The sequence below is a fragment of the Pectinophora gossypiella genome, chromosome 23, assembly GCF_024362695.1.
Source record: "Pectinophora gossypiella chromosome 23, ilPecGoss1.1, whole genome shotgun sequence".
NCBI classification, from domain to species: Eukaryota; Metazoa; Arthropoda; class Insecta; order Lepidoptera; family Gelechiidae; genus Pectinophora; species Pectinophora gossypiella.
The window spans coordinates 10,200,142-10,221,046 of NC_065426.1; the positions used below are offsets into that span (position 1 = coordinate 10,200,142).

Sequence of the window (20,905 nt, forward strand, 5' to 3'; positions counted from 1 at the left end):
GCCAACGAAAAGGACTGACAAGATCGGGTGTCGATACTTAAACAAACACGAAGCGAGATTCCATTTGTCCAGAAATTCAAATAAGGAGACCTTTCTTAAACAAAGTTAGGGAAAGCCCAACTTTTGACATCTTACCGAGGTCTTAGGGATTTTACTTACGTATCTCATCGTCCGCCTAGCACTATCCCGTTTCTCACAGAGTCCGCTTACTCAATACATAGATTTGACAGGTCCAGTTTTTTACAGAAGCGACTGCCTGTCTAACCTTCCAACCCGCGAAAACCAGCCCAATACAGGTTAGGTTAAATACCTCCGAAAATGCATTTCTCGGGAATGTGGGTTTCCTCACGAGGTTTTCCTTTACCGCTGAGCACGTGATAACATTTATGATCCAAACATGAATTCGGAAACAAATTCCACCAGGGTTGATTAGGTTGGTCAAAGATTCGACAACCCAAATGATTGAAGAATATCAAATGTTATTCTCTTCTAATAATTTGACAGACGTGAAGAATCTATCTGACTCAAATGCCTATTTACCACAACCAAAATCTACAATAAAGCTCCGGAATGTTTGTGCAAAATTGTTAATTTGTTAATTATAATCACATCAGCCACACTGGTGGGCAAAATATGCAAATTTCTGCCTTGTTACAAACTTCGCAAAAAGGGGTTCTCCAGATTTGTACCGAAGTAATTTTCTTGAGACTCAACATAATTGGCTGCAGTACTTTATTCGATTTGAAAATTCATTTCTTACTATTGTCTTCTGTAGCACAGGAAAGTTTTTGACCTGAGCTAATTAATGGCTTCTCTGTTGAGTGCTGTTCTCTAACTAAGGCAATGGCGTTTTATTTTAAACACAATAAAGGACACTGTTCAAAAAAATATCCAAACTGGGGCACAGTTTTTGACGAACGTTTGTACAACGCGACGTATCGTCAATTTTATTGAAACGGCCTCCGTGGTCTAGTAACTTTTTTTGACGTGACTTATTGTAGATTTGCATTGGCATTAACTACTTGGCCGGACAAATGGGGAGCGCTGAATAGTCTTACCCGGTACAAAATTTAAGACAACTGGCCTGAGAGTGCGCAGTTGGAGGCGAACCTCGGCTCAGGGCGTCGTCTGAGAGGATAATATTTGAAAGAATTAATCGACCCTATCGGGTCGATAGAGACAAGCGCTGAATGAGGGAAATCGTCGACCACGCCGGCGGGGTCGGCATCGAGGTTTAGTCGTTACTAGTTGCCTCCGTGGTCTAGTAACAGCCTCTGCGGTCTAGTAACGGCCTTCGAGGTAAGATGTTAGAAAAACGAGAAGTTTGACGTTGGAAATTCGGTTTTTTAATAATAATAATAATAACTAGTCGTCGTTGGGTGTACTCACATAGTGCTAGAGTTTAGACAAAAATCTTTTAAGGGGCCTGTTTGTGTAGGGTTCAGCCTCACGCATGCCTTTTAAAAGTCATTTTTTTATTACAAATAACAATAATTATCCTCATCTTCCCCTATTTTATTTTCCCCAAGTGCAGCAGTGAATTAAGCTTCTCACCAACCAGGGTAATAGATCTACGTCAAAACTTCAGCAAAGAAAAAGCAAGATTTCCGCGACCCAAATGCGTTTTCCATTACACACGTTTTCACATTAAAATCTGAAAAGAAAAACTAAACATATCGAGCGAAAAAGTTCCTAAACATAGTAGTAACGTTAAAAAACGCTTTTTTTTTTAACTTCTACCCTAAGTAATATGCATATTGCGTAGCTCCCAACTTTTTCCTTGTATTTTGCTTTTACATTAACTTTTCAACGTTGGAAAATTCAATATGGTAGGAACTTTGAACGTTTAGCGGAAGAACATTTCATTTTAGTTTTATTTTTAAAGAGTAGGTAAGTTTTTTCATAGTGGTCATAGTTAATATATAGCTTTAGTACAAGTAGATATTGTCAGTACATTTACATAAGTATTACATATGTACGATCACGAGCATTGATATGTATACACTTTGATACCATGTCACATTAACTTTTTTGACAAACTGAACTGTAAGTCTCACTAAATGTCAAATATGTTAGTGCGACAGAGTCCTAAAGTGGGTACATTATATTGCTCATGACTGTACATCTTGTTAGTGACAATAACGAATATTGCGATTCCGACCATGATTCTGAGCTGAGAAGCTGATATAAAGTGTCTCCTGTCGGAACTTTTTTCTTCATACTTTTCTGACGAAAAAATTACGCTTGACTTCAACTCAGAATGATGGTCTGAATCATCCCTCAAAGTTGTCGTTACGATGTCACTAACACCCTGTGTATGCAGGGTGGTCCAGAGTAATAAACTGCCTATATACGTCCCACTGCTGGGCACAGGCCTCCCCTCAATCAACCGGAGGGGGTATGGAGCATACTCCACCACGCTGCTCCACTGCGGGTTGGTGGAGGTGTTTTTACGGCTAATAGCCGGGACCAACGGCTTAACGTGCCCTCCGAAGCACGGAATCATCTTACTTTTTCGGACAATCAGGTGATTCAAGCCTGAAAAGTCCTTACCAAACAAAGGACAGTCTCACAAAGTGATTTCGACAATGTCCCCATCGGGAATCGAACCCGGACCTCCAGATCGTGAGCCTAACGCTCTAACCACTAGACCACGGAACCTTTTTTACCCACATAAGGGTTGAATTTAAAATCCCATCTTATTGAGCACCTACGTTCTAGAAGGAACCCTTCAGCCTGTTGTTTTAAATTTGTACCAGGTGAGGGCCCTAAATGCGCCATTTGTCCGACGAAGTAGTTAATTATCTAAGGCAAATCTACAATAAGGCTCGCCAAAAAAACCGTACGGTCACGAGCATTAATATGTATACACTTTGGTACCATGTCACATTAACTTTTTTGATAAATTGAACTGTAAGTCTCACTAAATGTCAAATATGTTAGTGCGACAGATTCCTAAAGTGGGTAAGTACATTATATTGCTCATGACTGTACGTGAATGGTGTATAGTGGTATATAGCGATATCACTACTACTATATTTTGTACCTACTATTAATGTATTCCGTGGTATTAGTAGGAGAAAGCCCAGCTATTTGCCGGAGACCCAACCGTCTACGAATCATCCGGGACACAAAGTGAAGCCAACATTCCGGGCCACATAGTTTTAATTTTAAAAACGGAACGCCTCGCTAGACAAAGGCGGTCATAGCGAATGCTCGAAGGAATGGATGAAGGGAAGAGAGGTAGCGGGTACTGTAACTCGCTTTTATGCATGTTAATGCTTTGATAGTAGACTTTAATACAAGTTGTTACTGACATCGTAAACACTTCAAGACCCCGATACCGACCCCGCCGGCGTGGTAGACGATTTCCCTCAATCAGCGCTTATAGCTATCGACCCACTATGGCGATTAGGTAATTCTTTCAAATATTTTTCCTCTCAGACGACGCTTTGAGCCGAGGTTCGCGCCCAACTGGGTACCCTCAGGCCTGTTGTCTTAAACGTTGTACCGGGTCTTCAGAGCCTTCAGCGCTCCCCATTTGTCCGGCCAAGTAGTTAATGCCATCTGGGGCAAATCTACAAAAAGCCACGTCAAAAAAAAACTGACATCGTAACGAAAACTTACAGGGATTCAGACCATGATTCTGTGTTGATGTCTAATGAAATTTTCCGTCGCAAAAGTATGGAACTGAAAAACACAAAAAACACTAACATTTTCATGAATTTTCCACATTCCCGAGAAATGCGTTTTCGGAGGTATGTGACGTAACCTGTATTGGGCTGGTTTTCCCTTCGCAGGTTGGAAGGTCAGACAAGCTTCTGTAAAAATACCGAACTTGTCAAAATCTTCAGGTATCAAGCGGAACCTATGAAATCGGAATAATGCTGGGGAGATGAGATGAAATGCTTCTGTGGACGTTCTAGCCCCCTTGCATGCAGTTCAATATAGCGACCAGTTGCTACTGTATGACAACGGCCTAACCCTGAACTAGTCTGATTCCGAAGTAAAAAACACGACATTATTTTCCTGAAATTTTCTTCTGCTTTGCACCACATCAGAGCCTTATTATTTCACGTCCCCATTCCGTGATGATGTCAGGTCGTATTCGCCATTGTGTCAGAACATTTCAATTCGCATTCTCTTTTTGTTCCCTTTCCTCAACTAGAAGGGAGCGTACTCCACCACGCTAAAGGCGACTAGCTACAAGTACTAGTATAATGAATGATTATTATTGTGTTTGGCAAAAGAATATCCTGCGTGGATCATAATATATCTAGCTTAAGCTCCCTCAGAGGAGCTCCGTGGCGCAGCGGTAAACGCGCTCGGTCTGCGATTGTTGAAGTTAAGCAACTTTCGCAAAGGCCGGTCATAGGATTTGTGACCATAAAAAAAGTTTTCATCTCGACCTCCTCCGTGCTTCGGAAGACACGTTAAGCCGTTGGTCCCGGTTGCATTAGCAGTCGTTAATAACCATCAATCCGCACTGGGCCCGCGTGATGGTTTAAGGCCCGATCTCCCTATCCATCCATAGGGAAGGCCCGTGCCCCAGCAGTGGGGACGTTAATGGGCTGATAATGATGAAGCTTCCTCAACCAAGTCTCTGCCGCATCCGTCACACAATGCTCGGCTATGCCACCTGGGAACCGGTGTAGAGGGCACTCGTTCACTATGTGGATAGGGGTAATGAATGAGAGTCACTGATCCTGTGGTACACCAGCTTGCTTCTCAATCAGGGAGCGCAGGTTCGAAGTGCGATACCGGACTTGCACCAATGAGTTTTTTTTCTTAAGTGCAGTTTTCACTAAGTTGGCTCCACGATGATCTAACAGAAAGCTCAGTGAGTGAGTACTTAATCCACATCTTGCAATGGTTGTACCTCTGGCTACCCCATTGGGATGTAGTCGTGGGCTTATGTTTTAATGAATGATCTTGACTCCTGTGAGTTGTAAGGTCGAAGACTCCTGATAATACACGTCTTCAGGACCAAGGTTTCAAAATTGACTCTTCAAAATCTATCGGCCTCTGTGGTCTAGTTTTATCGAATGGCTCACGATCCAGAAGGTTTCAAATCCCTATCGACTCAGACGACTCTCAGACGACGCCCTGAACCGAGGTTCGCGCCCAACTGGGCACCCTCAGGCCTGTTGTCTTAAACGTTGTACCGGGTGAGAGCCTTCAGCGCTCCCCATTTGTCCAGCCAAGTAGTTAATGTCATCTGCGGAAAATCTACAATAAGTCACGTCAAAAAAAACAGCTATTATTTAAAGTCCCCATTCCGTGATGATGTCAGGTCGCGTTCGCCATTGTGGCAGAACATTTCAATTCCCTTTTTTTGTTTAACACTGAAAGCCTGGTTGGGTTTTAGAAATCCCAAGGAATACTAGTTCTTTCTTAGAATGTCCGCTGTATTTTAAAAGTGTAAAGATATTTCTAGACAGGTCTTTCTTTTGTTAAGCTCTTTGCGGTTACTTTCTTATTTATTATCTCTCTGCAGTTTTGCATTTCAATTTGTTAGATACGGTTTATTATTTGTGACTTTTGTGTAGTAGCTTCATTTAAAGTTTCTTCAGGACCCCGTTACTCCGCCGGCGTGGTTGGCACTCTCTCTTCTATCGTGTGGGTTGATGAGGTGGGGTACTAACCTCATCAACCCTGGTGTCAGGGTTATTATTGAGCCGCCAAAGGCCCTTGACATGGCTCAAGTAACGACTACTTACATCAATAAGTAGTGACCGGGACCAACGGCTTAACGTGCCTTCCGAAGCACGGATCATCTTACTTTCGGATAATCAGGTGATCAGCCTGTAATGTAACCAAACTAGGGACCACAATGTAATTTTAATGATATGTCCCCACCGGGAATCGAACCTGGAACCTCCGGATCGTGAGCCCAACGCTCAACCACTGGACCACGGAGGTCGTTAACGCTTAATGACACAGACGTAATGTAATATTTTGTTATCTTGCTAGCTTTATCAAACTATCTTACTTTTCCAATACTTCTTCAGTCACCTATTAACACGTACCTCTTTGACTTTGTCAGACAAACTTTCTTCGATACCATCAACCGTCCTTTTAAAAAGTTAAGACACTCAAAAAGGTATAAAGAGGACTCATTCTAACTTGTTGGACACTATGTCAGTTTCTTTCAGTATTTTGCATAATTTCATATATTATTTAAGTCAAAACTTTGGGGCCGTCGTTTGCATAATCCCAAGCGTTGTGGCGAGCGAATACTAATTCGGGGACGTTTTTGTAGCGGTGAGGTGGTCTTACACACAGATTTCTTTTCAGCCACAGACTCGAATGAAATCTAATCGAATGAGCCATGGAACTTTCTTCTTATCGCGTGGGTTGTGAGGTGGAATAGCAGCCTCATCAACCATGGTGTTAGGGTTATGATTGAGCCGCCAAAGGCCCCTTAGGTTAGGTTAGGTTTTGTAATACACAGAAAAAAAACGCTTTCCTATTTTGTAAAAATAAAATATTTAAAAGTGATCTTAATAAAAAAAAAACTATTGGATAATTATCGTTACCGGAAAGCTAGAAGGAAAGAAAGGAATGGGAAGACCAAGAAGAGCTTACATGGAACAGATTAAAGAAAAGGTTAACGTCGTGTCTTATAGGGAAGTCAAGGAATTGGCCTTTGATAGACTGGAATGGAAAACGCTACACCGACAAGAGCGTGGCTCTTGAAATGATGATGATGATCGTTAAATGATAAACTACCATATCCGACATATTTTTATTATTTTATATTGCATATTTTATTGTTACAACTGTCAAGTAGCCGATTTTGGAATTTATAATAAGTACCTAATGAGGGAATTTCCAATCGGCATTCCCCAAAAACACGATAGATGGCGTTGTTAAGTTTTTTTTCTTCGTTTAACCTTCTAATTTCATGGATAACAGACATATGCACCTTTTATCTTTGTTTTTGCTTCTATGCTGTTCTGGGAGCAAATAAAAAACATAGAACACGTTCAGCTGCTTGTCTTCCCGGGCATGTCGTAAAAACCGACAGAGGGATTGCGTCCTCTAACATGATGGACTAATGTTATGGGCGATAGGCTGATCCCTTATCACCATAAGGTTCATCATATCCATCTTAGGACTTCGTATCAACAGTGGCTGCAAGTTGTCTTTGATTACTTGTGGCTCTGCCCACCCTATTAGGGATTACGGGTGTGAGTTTATGTATGTTTTGGGTACAAATGATGACCTTTTTTATTACACAAACGTACAATTACAACGTCCACCCATTATTATTCTGATCAAAGTAAAGAGATGCAATATAGTTAGCAACATTATTCTATACATAATGTGACCCGAATATCAAGCAACAATTAGTTTTATATAATGCTTCTACTATTACAAAACATTATTTTAATAATTATGTACCCCAGCAATGACAAAATAGGTAATTATCATGTTTAAAAGTGAACAACGCCATCTATCGTATGTTTGGGGAACGTCGATTGGAAAGTTTCTCATTAGCGGTACCATGGTATAAGAAAGACCAGGGGCCTGTTTTATAAAACTTACAATTGTAAAATACCATGACAATTTGGTGTTCATTACGCAGCTAATATGAAACTGCAAAATATTCGTGATCACACACTCCGCAATGTACATCAAATTGTCATTGTATTTTACAATTGTAAGTTTTATTAAACAGGCCCCTGGTATACTCAAAACTGACAGCTAGCATTTCAAGGCTAGCCCAGCTGACGTCATCCAAACTGCGTTGCCATTTCGTAACAGTTTAACAGCCTCCGTGGTCTAGTGGTTAGAGCGTCAGGCTCACGATATGGAGGTCCGGGTTCGATTCCCGATGGGGACATTGTCGAAATCACTTTGTGAGACTGTCCTTTGTTTGGTAAGGACTTTTCAGGCTTGAATCACCTGATTGTCTGAAAATGTAAGATTATTCCGTGCTTCGGAGGGCACGTTAAGCTGTTGGTCCCGGCTATTAGCCGTAAAAACACCTTCACCAACCCGCAGTGGAGCAGCGTGGTGGAGTATGCTCCATATCCCCTCCGGTTGATTGAGAGGAGGCCTGTGCCCAGCAGTGAGACGTATATTGGCTGTTTATGTATGTATGTAAATTACCCACGTCCAATGTTATTAATTTACTTTGCAAGGAAATTTTGTTTTTTTAGTAAAAGATTTACGTACAGTTGCACCTACAGTACAGAATGATTTACGTATATGTGACAAATAATATTTAATTAAATACATTAGTCAGTAATTCACTTAATTTTCAATAATATACGTCCTTGGAATGTTGGAGATACCAATTTAATGGTAACACTTACGTCATCAATGGGCTAGCAATGGCGGCTTGCCATAGGATTGAGCATAGCTGGCCTTCTTATACCAAGGGTGGTACAAAGGAGTTTGCACTCTGCTACAGCGCGCTACGCCTGCTGGGTCGGCTGATACAAGCAGAGATACGAGGTGTAGACGTTGTGATATCGACTAAGGAAGCTAAGCATATTTCACCACGCCGCTCGGTTACAATCAGATACCTTCTGAGCTACTAGCCAGGTCAGATTATCTGAGCTTACAAACTATTACGATGCTCCACACACAAAGCACTTGGACGCCTTTCCTTCCTTGGACGACATAGATTAAAGATCAATACTACGTCTAAAAAGGCCACATTGTAATAATTCATCTAAGAAAGCAATATTGCTATTTGTCATTTGGTGACATTGCGCACTTACTTTTTTATGCGCAAATGTAAAATTGTAATATTGCTTTTTTGATGAATTGCTTAGATGTGGCCTTTTTAACCCCCTACGTCATCATCAGCCCATTAACGTCCCCACTGCTGGGGCACGGGCCTTCCCTATGGATGGATAGGGAGAACGGGCCTTAAACCATCACGCGGGCCCAGTGCGGATTGATGGTTATTAACGACTGCTAATGCAGCCGGGACCAACGGCTTAACGTGCCTTCCGAAGCACGGAGGAGCTCGAGATGAAAACTTTTTTTTTTTTGGTAACCCATCCTATGACCGGCCTCTGCGAAAGTTGCTTTACTTCAACAATCGCAGACCGAGCGCGTTAACCGCTGCGCCACCGAGCTCCTCAACCCCCTACGTATAGAAGGGCAACTCCCTGCCCCGCACTGATTTGTATCGGTCGTCGAGCTAGATTTACCTCACCCCCTCTGGATCATACTTTAGTCATAGGAGAAAGAATAATGAATACAGTATAAAGTATAGAACGGTATTCTCCGGCCCGAACCAATTCGAATATCGTTAGAGACAAAACAAAATTCATAGACCTCTTTCTTCAAGTATACATTCGTTTCATGGAATTTTAAAATCCTACATATTCATATTAATAGGTATAACTTCCTACCCCAAAATTAATTCTACAATCTGGCAAAAACAAAATTGATGACGTGCGTAAATAATCAAGCCAGAAAAGCATCGGGAAATGCCATCAAAGTTTCAACAACAACACAGAAGTTCGTTCAAGCGATCGTGGTAAACCTTTTAACGAATCAACGCATGAAAGAAAGACACTTAGCGACTCGGGAATCGCTAAATTGAGAACGAAATGCAAGGTCTTAGGGTTCTTTACGAAGACGAATAGAGAGCCGTGGGAGCCCAGTTGGCAGAACGCTTGCCTCTCACTTTGAGGTCGCAGGTTCAAATCCAGCACAGATCTAAACCAATGATTGTCGAATTTGTTTTCTAATTCATGTTTGGTGAAGGAAATCATCGCGAAGAAACCCACATACCCGAGAAATGAATATTCAGAGGTTTGTGACCTAACCTGTATTGGGCTGGTTTTCCCTTCGCGGGTAAAAAGGTCAGACAAGCAGTCGCTTCTGTAAAATATCGGTCCTGTCTAATCTTTAGGTTAGGTAAGCGGACCCTGTGGAAAAAAAAAACGGGACAATGCTGTTTGTTATGTTTGTTATGTTTAATAAATACTTTATACTATGTTTGTTTCCTTTTGGTGGTTGCCTGGAAGAAATTGCTCTAGAGCAAAAAGGCCGCCCAAATTGTACTATACTCATGTGTTATGTCTGATTGTTGAAATTTAGTTCTGTGCAATAAAGTATATTTGATTTGATCTGAATAAGATCTAGATGGACTGAAAAGACTCGTCGTTTTCCAAGTTCTACACGGTAGTAAGGGAAGCACTGGACAGGAACCGGTGGAGGCTGATCACCCGCTCCAGGTGCAACCATGATGCTGACCACGATCCTCAGATATGAGGGACCGACCAAGAGAGAGAGATCTGAATAAATGATTCTGATTCAAATGGAATCAGTTCCTACAATTCGTGAGCTACGGAACCCTCGATCGCAGCCAGCCCGCCTCGCACCAGCCCAATATTTTATCTTCCGAAATCCCCAAATCAGTTCTTCCCATGCCAGTTATAAATTACCCTTTTGCTCAGGAATGACACACTTCATCATTTATTCAGGAGAATCCGAATTCGAGAGTATATTTTCCACAAATGTGTGGAATCCCCGATTATCATATTAAAGCAGGTATGTTTGGGATTTGACTTCTGAATGAACGATAGAAATGCTGATATATATTATACTTATAAATAAAGACAAAATTAAAAATAAAATCGTAAAATTATAAACATACATACATAAACTCACGCCCGTAATCACAAATGGGGTGGGCAGAGCCACAAGTAATCAAAGACAACTTGCAGCCACTGTTGATACGAAGTCCTAAGATGGATATGATGAACCTTATGGTGATAAGGGATCAGCCTATCGCCCATAACATTAGTCCATCATGTTAGAGGACGCAATCCCTCTGTCGGTTTTTACGACATGCCCGGGAAGACAAGCAGCTGAACGTGTTCTATGTTTTTTATTTGCTCCCAGAACAGCATAGAAGCAAAAAAAAAATTACAAAAAAATATAAAAATTACTGAAAATAAATGAACAAACAACAACAACAACATCAAGGAACAAACAAGGAACAACAAGCAAACAACAACAAACTGTTGTTATCCTGAACAAAATAAATTAGTAAATAATAAATGGCTATTACTATTTTCCTGATTGCACGTTAAGCCGTTGGTCCGGGTTATTACTTACTGATGTAAGTATGTAGTCGTTACATGAGCCATGTCAGGGGCCTTTGGCGGCTCAATAGTAACCCTGACACCAGGGTTGATGAGGTCGGTAATTCACTGGCTGGTAATCAACGAAAACGTAATAATAAGTGTGATATTATTTCACGTTTTTCTATGAGGTCACAGGTTGCTTTATCATACAAATTCCATAGTGATATTGTGTTTTGACGTAAAAAGTAACTGATTTGACTAGTTAGAAACTAGCCTATTACTGTTGTTTTGTGTAAGTAACATAATCGTTTCGAAACTTGTCTGAAATAAACATTCTTATCATTAATATTAACTAAACTAACCTTTTGACTTACTGCTGTTAGAAACCCACAGAAACCTCTGAACCGAATTTTCAATCAGAAGTTATTACCAAACACAGATTTGAATATCTCTCATCCAATTTAGTAGGGCGAATGTGTATAAATTCCGTTAAGCCGTAAACCCGGCTAATAAGCTTAACTGTACTCGATGGTCTGGACTCTGCACGTCAAATTTAAACGCTGTGGGTTACTGCAGTTCGCCTAGCTGTGATTCTGGTAAAAGTTATACTTTGACATTGATATTAGTACCGTAGAGTGAACATTCGCGCTCAAAAAGTGGCGCGAAAAGTTAGAGCAGAAACAGCGATGCGTGCTCTGACATTCTGCAGTACGCGATTAGATGACGATCTGGCAACATGTGGACTTTGTTTATGAATCACCGCTCTATAGATGCCAACACGAAAACCGTACCAAAGCAATTTTTATAGCTAAGTTAGCTTCTAGTTCGCGGCGTTTTTTTGTATGACTCGCTTTATCTACGGTACTTATATACATCAATCTATTTGAGCATAAGTCCATGATAACCTACACGTGGCCCATGGGTGGTGCAAAGCGAACGGCACGTACCAGTGGTAAGCTTCGTTTGCCAACCTAGTCATATAATTAACACACAATACAATAACATAGCGTCACGCGCCTGTATCACTGGAGGTAGGCAGATATATGTAGCATGTTATACACCCACTCCTTGCCAGCTAAAGAAGAAGATAAGGATATTATAATTATGTTATGTAAGTTTATTTGTTACTTAAAAAGCCTCCAATCACAATATCTATACTGAAGTAGACTCTTCGTAGCAACTCAGAACCTACTCGACTGTTCGCACGAAATCCGCTTAATAATAAGTCAAAATCGATAGCTATTATTTCTCTCGCGATAACATTCTGTGTGCGTGGGTGAAGCACATTTCTTTTTTTATTTATTTATTAAGCTATTGCATTGCTTCTATCGCGGGCCTTGAGCGTGGAGACCGAATCCAGAAATTCCGTAACGAAAATAACCTAACACCCCCCACTCCGCCATCTATCGATGAATAGCAGAACTTTTAAAGACTTTTTTGAAATAGGCAAATTCAAATCAAAGAAAAACTGCAAATTTTTCATAATTGTAAATATAACTGTTTAATATCTAGAGGTGGAGACCTGGTGTCCTATATGACAGGTTTTACCTAGTTTAGGCACCAGCCTCTTCTCAAAAATTGTACGCACAAACCAAATGTCTTTTGTTATGGATTCTTTTTGTAGAGGAAATAAATTTTTTACTTACTTATCACGCTTGTCTCTTTAGTTCAGCAACTCGCCTCTAGGTGGCATTGGTTGTATCGGCGATAAATATTGTTTTTGAAAATGAATAATGATCCACAAGAATCCACAACAAAATATGGAAGTGGTCCCATTTTTTAGGATGACTTATACGACCCTGACACACTACCTTAGAATAAGTACTACGTATAGAACGGCAACTCTCCGCTCCCCACCAGCGGTTGAGCTAGGTTTACCTCACCCCCTCGGTCTTACTTTAGTCATCAAACGTATGATCCGTGTACGATGACGTCAATGTGTAGTGTTTGTGTAAAACGAGATGTTTTGTATGAAGTTGTCGTAGACTCACGAGTTCGAATCCCGGTTTGGGCTTTTGGCGGCGAGGGTGTGCTGCCGCCAGTACCGAACTGAGCATAGTACCCCGCTAGCCACAAGTTGGTAGTGTGACTAGGGATCGACGTTCCAACGGTGTTATGTTGGAAGTTGTATTTATGCGTCTTACTATGTAAACTTCGATATCGCGTTTCACGACTGGTTGAAGACTGCATTAAGGTCTTCGCACATTATAGCAACTCAACGGCGACTCGACTCTATGCTAGACATTGAAATTTAAGCCCTGTGTCATATGTTCAAGGTTTAATTTCAAAAAATGATTATAGAGTAGTGTACAACGAGTGGCCTACGCATCGTACACTAAAGGTCAACCCCGACACGTTTGTCACGCAATGACCATACGTCGTCCACGGAACGACCACATGTTGTCCACGCAACGACTATGCGTTTGCGACTGACGCGTGAGCGCGGGACGGGCAACCACCCACCCGTCCGCCCCGTGCCTTCCCCCCGCCCGCCATCATTCACTATAGAATCGAAGGACGGAGTGCACGTTGGCGGTACACTGTGATATTTTTCGAAAATCATGCAGAAAGAAAAGTTGATAGAAGTAGTAATAATAAGTAATAGCTATAATCGCCAGTTCACTGAATGTAAAGTTCGACATTTCATAAGCAACACGACTTCTTTGGACAAAATTTAACCGAAAACTGAGGTTAGACGAGTTGTCTGTTGGAAACTCGTTGACACCGCGTTGTCCACTCGTTAACACCGCGTTGTCCACTCGTTAACACCGCGTTGTCCACTAGTGACCATTGGGTGGATCAACTAGTTGACTACTCATCGAAAGTGTGAGTAGAGTTGCTGCCGCGTTGGCGTGGAGTTGTTATAATGTGCGAAGACCTTTATTGAATGTGGCGCCATCTGTTGCATGTGGGCGGAACTAGGTGGCCAACTAGTTGGGTCCGCCACAGGCTCTAAACCACTGATTTCGACTTAATGAGTTTGAATTCATGTTTGGATCACTGGCAATTGACCTGACGTAGTTCTCAGGATGTGTACCTGGCAATGGCAATCGGCTCGCCTCTTGTTACATGGGACTTGAACGTAGCTGGTGAGAAGTGAGTGTACTCGTATATACTATACTGTCTTCGGGAATACAGGGATGATACTATTATCTCATATCAGAATCGTGAGCCAGTGTTGTTCATTGTCTATGAATATTCCATGCGACACAAGAGACGACTTGTCATAGGAAATAATTACATTATTGTAACTCACTTGTACTAAATTATTCAGGCACTTTATTCTAACAATTTTCTTCTATCGTTTGGATTGTGAGGTAGATTACCAACCTCATCAACCCTGGTGTCAGGGTTACTATTGAGCCGCCAAAGGCCCCTGACGTGGCACATGTAACAACTACGTACTTACATCAGTAAGTAGTAACCGGGACCAACGGCTTAACGTGCCTTCCGAAGCACAGATCGTCTTACTTTCGGACAATCAGGTGATCAGCCTGTAATGTCCTAACCAAACTAGGGCTGAGCCGAGGTTCGCGCCCAACTGGGCACCCTAAAGCCTGTTGTATTAAACGTTGCCTTCAGCGCTCCCCATTCGTCCGGCCAAGTAGTTAATGCGATCTACGGCAAATCTACAATAATTCAAAAAGCTGGCGAGGAGTGGGTGTATAATATACCGTACGGTCACGAGTAGTAATATGTATACACTTTGAAACCATGTCACATTAACTTTTTTGACAAGTTGAACCGTAAGTCTCATTAAATGTTAAATATGATAGTGTGACAGGGTCCTAAGTGTGTACATGATATTGCTCATGACTGTACATATCTGCCTTCCCCTCAGCTATGTTATATTATGCCAGTTAATGCCATATGTATGCAGCAAATCGACAATAAATCATGTCAAAAAAGCAGTTCGCATTTATCAAAAAAAAATACAAACTTAATCCATTTTGAAATCACCAAAAGTAATAAATCCTAAAAGACCTAAAAATCATGACTGACTTTTGAAAACTTTTGAGTTACAAGTTCTACCGCCGTCCGCTTTTCAGGTGATATATTACGACGTGTAATCTTCAACAACTTTATTGTAACGGACCAAAACTCATTTTCGCGTGACAAAATGTTTGAAAGTTACTCACTGAGATTTTGACTTTAAATAACGTTGTTATAAGGTATGTTTTTGCATTTGACAAGTGATATGTGTACTTATGATTTGAATAATGTGTTATATAGGCTTCAGTGGCTTCAGGTATCTTCATTTTCTTATAGATTTTTCTGGTGAAGGAACACTTTTATGGATTCGAATCATTTGATAAATAACGCTCACGGGTCTAACCCAATCGGGGTGGTCAGAGGTACATTCACGACCTCTATAGTTCAGTGGTTGAGCGTTGGGCTCACGATCCGGAGGTCCTGAGTTCGATTCCCGGTGGGGACATATCACAATATCATCATCATCGTCAGCCCATTAACGTCCCCACTGCTGGGGCACGGGCCTTCCCTATGGGTAGATAGGGAGATCGGGCCTTAAACCGCCACGCGGGCCCAGTACGGATTGATGGTTATTAACGACTGCTAATGCAGCCGGGACCAACGGCTTAACGTGCCTTCCGAAGCACGGAGGAGCTCGAGATGAAAACTTTTTATTTTTGTGGTCACCCATCCTATGACCGGCCTTTGCGAAAGTTGCTTAACTTCAACAATTGCAGACCGAGCGCGTTTACCGCTGCGCCACCGAGCTCCTCAAAAAAATTAAAAAACCTACCTAACTGAGTGTTTCTCTTCTTTGTTCCTAGAGAGTGGGCTGCGACCTCCGAGTGGGCTCGAGCAGGCGTGTGGACGAGTGTGGGGTGTGCGGCGGCGACGGGTCATCCTGCTCGCGACCGCGGTACCACTGGCTGGCCGCGCCTGGCTCGCTGTGCTCAGCCACCTGTGGGGGAGGTGAGTTTGATTTTCACTGCTCGGTAGTCATAGTCATAGTCATTTATTGATAATAATAATTACACGTCACACCACTGGCTGGCTGCGCCTGGCTCGCTGTGCTCAGCCACTTATAGGGCCTCAGCCCTCTCAGCCACCTGTGGGGGAGGTGAGTTTCATTTTCGCTGCTCGGAACCGTGGTACCACTGACTGGCTGCGTCTGGTTCACTGTTCTCAGCCACCTCTGGGAGAAGTAAGTATCATTATTCATTGCTTGCACCGTGCGGTACCATTAGCTGGCCGTATGTGGGTCCATATGTGCTAAAAAAAAACCTATATACGTCCCACTGCTGGGCACAGGCCTCCCCTCAATCAACCGGAAGGGGTATGGAGCATACTCCACCACGCTGCTCCACTGTGGGTTGGTGTAGGTGTTTTTACGGCTAATATCCGGGACCAACGGCTTAACGTGCCCTCCGAAGCACGCAATCATCTTACTTTTTCAGACAATCAGGTGATTCAAGCCTGAAAAGTCCTTACCAAACAAAGGACAGTCTTGCAAAGTGATTTCGACAATGTCCCCATCGAGAATCGAACCGACCTCTAGATCGTGAGCCTAATGCTCTAACCACTAGAACACGGAGGCTGTTATATATGCTTGTATAATAATATTTATAACAACTGTTTACCGTAATGGTGTGCAATAAATACTTTTTACTTTGACTACTTTGACTTTGTTTAACAAATAGAACGCAATGAGAAAACAAATTGTGCCCAGCCTCAAAGTATCTTACAAAGTAATTTGTCGCCAGTTAACTTGAAATATACACCTAATTAACCTGATACTACGGCTCTTAATTGCTTTTTTATCTTCTTTGATTGATAACGTACAAATTGGACGGAGTTAGAACTCAATTTGTTATCCAATATTGTACTTTATAAGAACGTCTAGAGCCCTGTGTCGAGGATTTTGGCTGCAGCTAATATTCCTTGAATTTGCAGGTTGTCAGAAGGTGCAGTAGTCTAAGGACGTTCGACAAACAAATATATTTAATGGAAGGTCATCATCATCACCCTAGCATTATCCTGTTTCTCACAGGGTCCGCTTACCTAACCTGAAGATTTGACTGGTCCTGTTTTTTACAGAAGCGACTGCCTGTCTGACCTTCCTTCCCGCGAATCAAAAACCACCCTAATACAGGTTAGGTCACATACTTCCGAAACGCATTTCTCGGGGACGTGGGTTTCCTCAGGATGTTTTCCTTCACCGCTAAGCACGTGATTAGCATACCTAACCAAACATGAATTTGCAAACGATTTAGAAAATCTATCGATTAATATCTCATAGATTTAGGCCCGTGATGGATTCGAATATGTGACTTTACAGTGAGAGTCAAGCGTTCTTTCAACTGGGCTACCAGGCTGTGTAAGGTGAGGTAGATAGAGGGCAGCAGTAACTGTCAGTACTGTTCAGAGGCGGAGGACAGGAGTCCTAGTATGGCTTTGTCATAGACTACTCTGGGCGCCATCCCACTTGCGTCAGACAGGGTACTGCGGGGCGGAAAGCAAGAGGGAAACCACTGTCCTATTTTTCCCTAAAAAGTAGCATGGAAAATGCTGCACCGACAAGAGCGTGGCTCTTAAATTGATGATGAAGGTGAGGTAAATCAATCTGATATTGGCGCGGGGCGGAAAGTGTACTTTCTATAGGTAGTAATATTGTTTATTCTTTGCCATTATAGTACCTAAGTCTCTAGCTTTTAATTATTCATTGAATTCCAATCCACTTTACTCTTCAGTAATTATTGGTTTTCCAATAGAATCCTACGAAAATCCGTTCGAACACGAAATAACAAATCAAACTCGTATTTCAGAAACAACAAAACATAAATTATTCGATACGTTTATCAGGGGAGTATCAATCGAAAATGAACACAAAGGTGTTTTGAATAAGATCCATAGTTATTGCGCAACGTCGTTAATTGCGATGTCGACTTGTAATTTATGTCGGAAAATCCGACGGTACTCGAAGCCTTGCTATAAATCAGCTGAGGAATACCTTTGTCTCAAGGAGCAACAGTTTCGTTCAGAAACTCTTGGCTAAGGGCAGACGAGCGGCTTTTTAACGCTGATTTAAAAAAATAAATTAAAAATTTAAAAAACCCCCGACCAGAAAAAAAGTACGCTAACGGCAGACCGGAACGGCGGGCGGAAGGCAAGAGGGAAACCACTGCCCTATTTTTCCCTAAAAAAGTAGCATGGAAATGCTGCACCGACAAGAGCGTGGCTCTTGAATTGATGATGATGAACGGCAGACCAGCTCAGTGGTTCCAGAAGACATTGTCGAAATCTCTTTGTCAGACTGCCCTTTGTTTGGTAAGGACTTTACAGGCTTGAATCACTTGATTGTCTGAAAAAATAGATTCCGTGCTTCGGAGGGCACGTTAAGCCGTTGGTCCCGTAAAAATACTCCCAACCCGCATTGGAGCAGCGTGGTGGAGTATGCTCTATACCCCCTCCGGTTCATTGAGGGGAAGCCTGTGCCCAGCAGTGGGACGTATATAGGCTGTTTATGTTATGTATTTATGATTTATTTTTACTTTTTTTTGTTTTTATTTCAAAAAGGAGTCATAATAAAATTTATTTATAGTTGAAAACCGCTCGTGTGCAACTACGAACCAGAGCAAATTTCACTCCGGTCGATTCTAATTAAGAGCCCTAGAGATGAATGCCTCGATAAGAATTAGCACTCGCGATTGTAACCCCGCAATTTGTGAGATGGTTTCTATTACAATAGGCCGCCATGATTGAGTTCCGGCGAATAGGATCAAAGGGTTACGTCATTACCGTTTATGTGCCTTATTTATCATATTATTACCTACGTTGGTCCCGGTAACTATTTCATCATCCCCCGAGCATTATCCCATTTTTCATAGGGTCCGTTTACCTTACCTGAAGATTTGACATGTCCATTTTTTTACAGAAGCGTAGTCGTAGTAAATAGTCGTTACATGAGCCGTTCCGTGATGAGGAGCTCGGTGGCGCAGCGGTAAACGCGCTCGGTCTGCGATTGTTGAAGTTAAGCAACTTTCGCAAAGGCCGGTCATAGGATGGGTGACCACAAAAAACAAGTTTTCATCACGAGCTCCTCCGTGCTTCGGAAGGCACGTTAAGCCGTTGGGCCCGGCTGCATTAGCAGTCGTTAATAACCAGCAATCCGCACTGGGCCTGCGTGATAGTTTAAGGCCCGATCTCCCTATCCTTCCATAGGGAAGGCCCGTGCCCCAGCAGTGGGGACGTTAATGAGCTGATGATGATGATGATGACATGAGCCATGTCAGGGGCCCTTGACGGCTCAATAGTACCTAACCCTAGGGTTGATGGGATTGGTAATGTACCACAAAAACGGCATTTGAACCTGTGATTCATAGGTACGAATGCGGAACAAATGGAACGTACTTACAAATGTCTATTCGTTTTTACCCGACAGTGACGAAGCGAAACGGAGGGTTATGTATTTGACCGCTATGTTTTTTTATTATTATTATTTATAACACTTCATAAATTACACATAGATTATTTACAAACATCGCTAAACCTAAACAGGTGTGTATGTACGCCTGTTCCCTCCTAACTTCTAAACCACTTATCACTTATCAGAGTTTAACGTGTCTCTATTTTTTTTTATGTGACGTCACTCTATATTAAATGTGGCGTCCTCTAGAGAACATCAACTGAGGAAACAGTTTTCTGTTTCAAACAAAATCCAAGGGTGTTCCAGCCCAACAGGGTCGTTTAATCTTTTCAAATATAATCCTCTCAAACGATACCTCATTTGTCCGGCCAAGTAGTGAATGCCATGTGCGGCAAACAAGTAGATATTTTCAGTTGCAATGTTTATGGCCATCTTAAAAAAGAGCAATAATTGAGCACAAGCCGGTGTTCCCAGTCTTTCAACCGACAAAGGGTCCTTACGACCTCCATTTATCATGGCAGCCTGACACCTAATTAACAATTGAAACGTTAAGGTCTGAAGAGGGGCGAAAACAGAGATGGTCTTAGAAATTTCTAAGATAAATATGAGGCTCACAACCAATATTCCCAAATGCAGCAGCGGTATCAGTACTGGTTGGAAGCCTGGTAGGGCTGAAAATGCTTTTCGACAAAAGCCAATGGTGGTTGACCGGAATTATGAAAACAATATTCTTGTGAGCCACAAATAACATTTATTGTCACTTTAGGATATGATGATAAATATACAGTCAGTGAGATTCAATAGGATTAACTTATAAAGGTAAAAGTACGGCCATTACGTCTGACAGGTAAAATGCAAGAGAGAACGGGCAGAGAGCACAACCGTCTATAATAAGTAAAAAGTAAAAAGGTCTATGACCACTAGTGGTGTTGCCCACAATAAAACGATTATAAGGGTGCATATTCAATAAGGGCTCTAGCTAGAACGTCACCGATTGAGAAATTGGTCGGTGTACTGCGGAACGGAAGGCGATTGGGGCAACCACCGTTCTACACGCCCTAAGACAAGAGCGCAGCTCTTAAATAAAGAGAGGGGGGGGGGGGAGTTGTCAGAGGTGAAAAAAAAATAAAATAAATGAAAATATTGTTTATTGTATCCGAGGTACATTCTAAGTACCCATACCTCACCGAGTTTTCTGTTAGACCAATGTGATGGGTGGTGCTGGTGAGCCGTATCGCCGTCTATAATGGTTGAGACAATTGTGTAAGTCAAAACTGCACGTAAAATAAATTAATAACCCATTGGTGCAAACCCGGTACTGGGGTTTGAACCGGCGCTCCCTGTTTGAGAAGCAAGCCAATGTAGTACAGGACCACAGTCACTCAGGTTTTTTTTGCAGTATTACTTATGTTTATTTTACTTATTTTGTTTAACTTTGTAAACCTAA

The 20,905-nt window shown here is 42.0% G+C and overlaps 1 protein-coding gene across 2 annotated transcripts in view; it reads left to right on the forward strand.

Moving 5' to 3' along the window:
• The window catches only part of LOC126377507 (protein madd-4), a 99,923-nt gene that overhangs the window by 22,219 nt on the left and 56,799 nt on the right, over positions 1-20,905 (forward strand). For both annotated transcript variants that reach the window (XM_050025254.1, XM_050025253.1), the window contains exon 4: positions 15,860-16,004. In XM_050025254.1, coding sequence (XP_049881211.1) covers positions 15,860-16,004 — 145 coding nt within the window. The remainder of the gene's footprint in view (positions 1-15,859; positions 16,005-20,905) is intronic.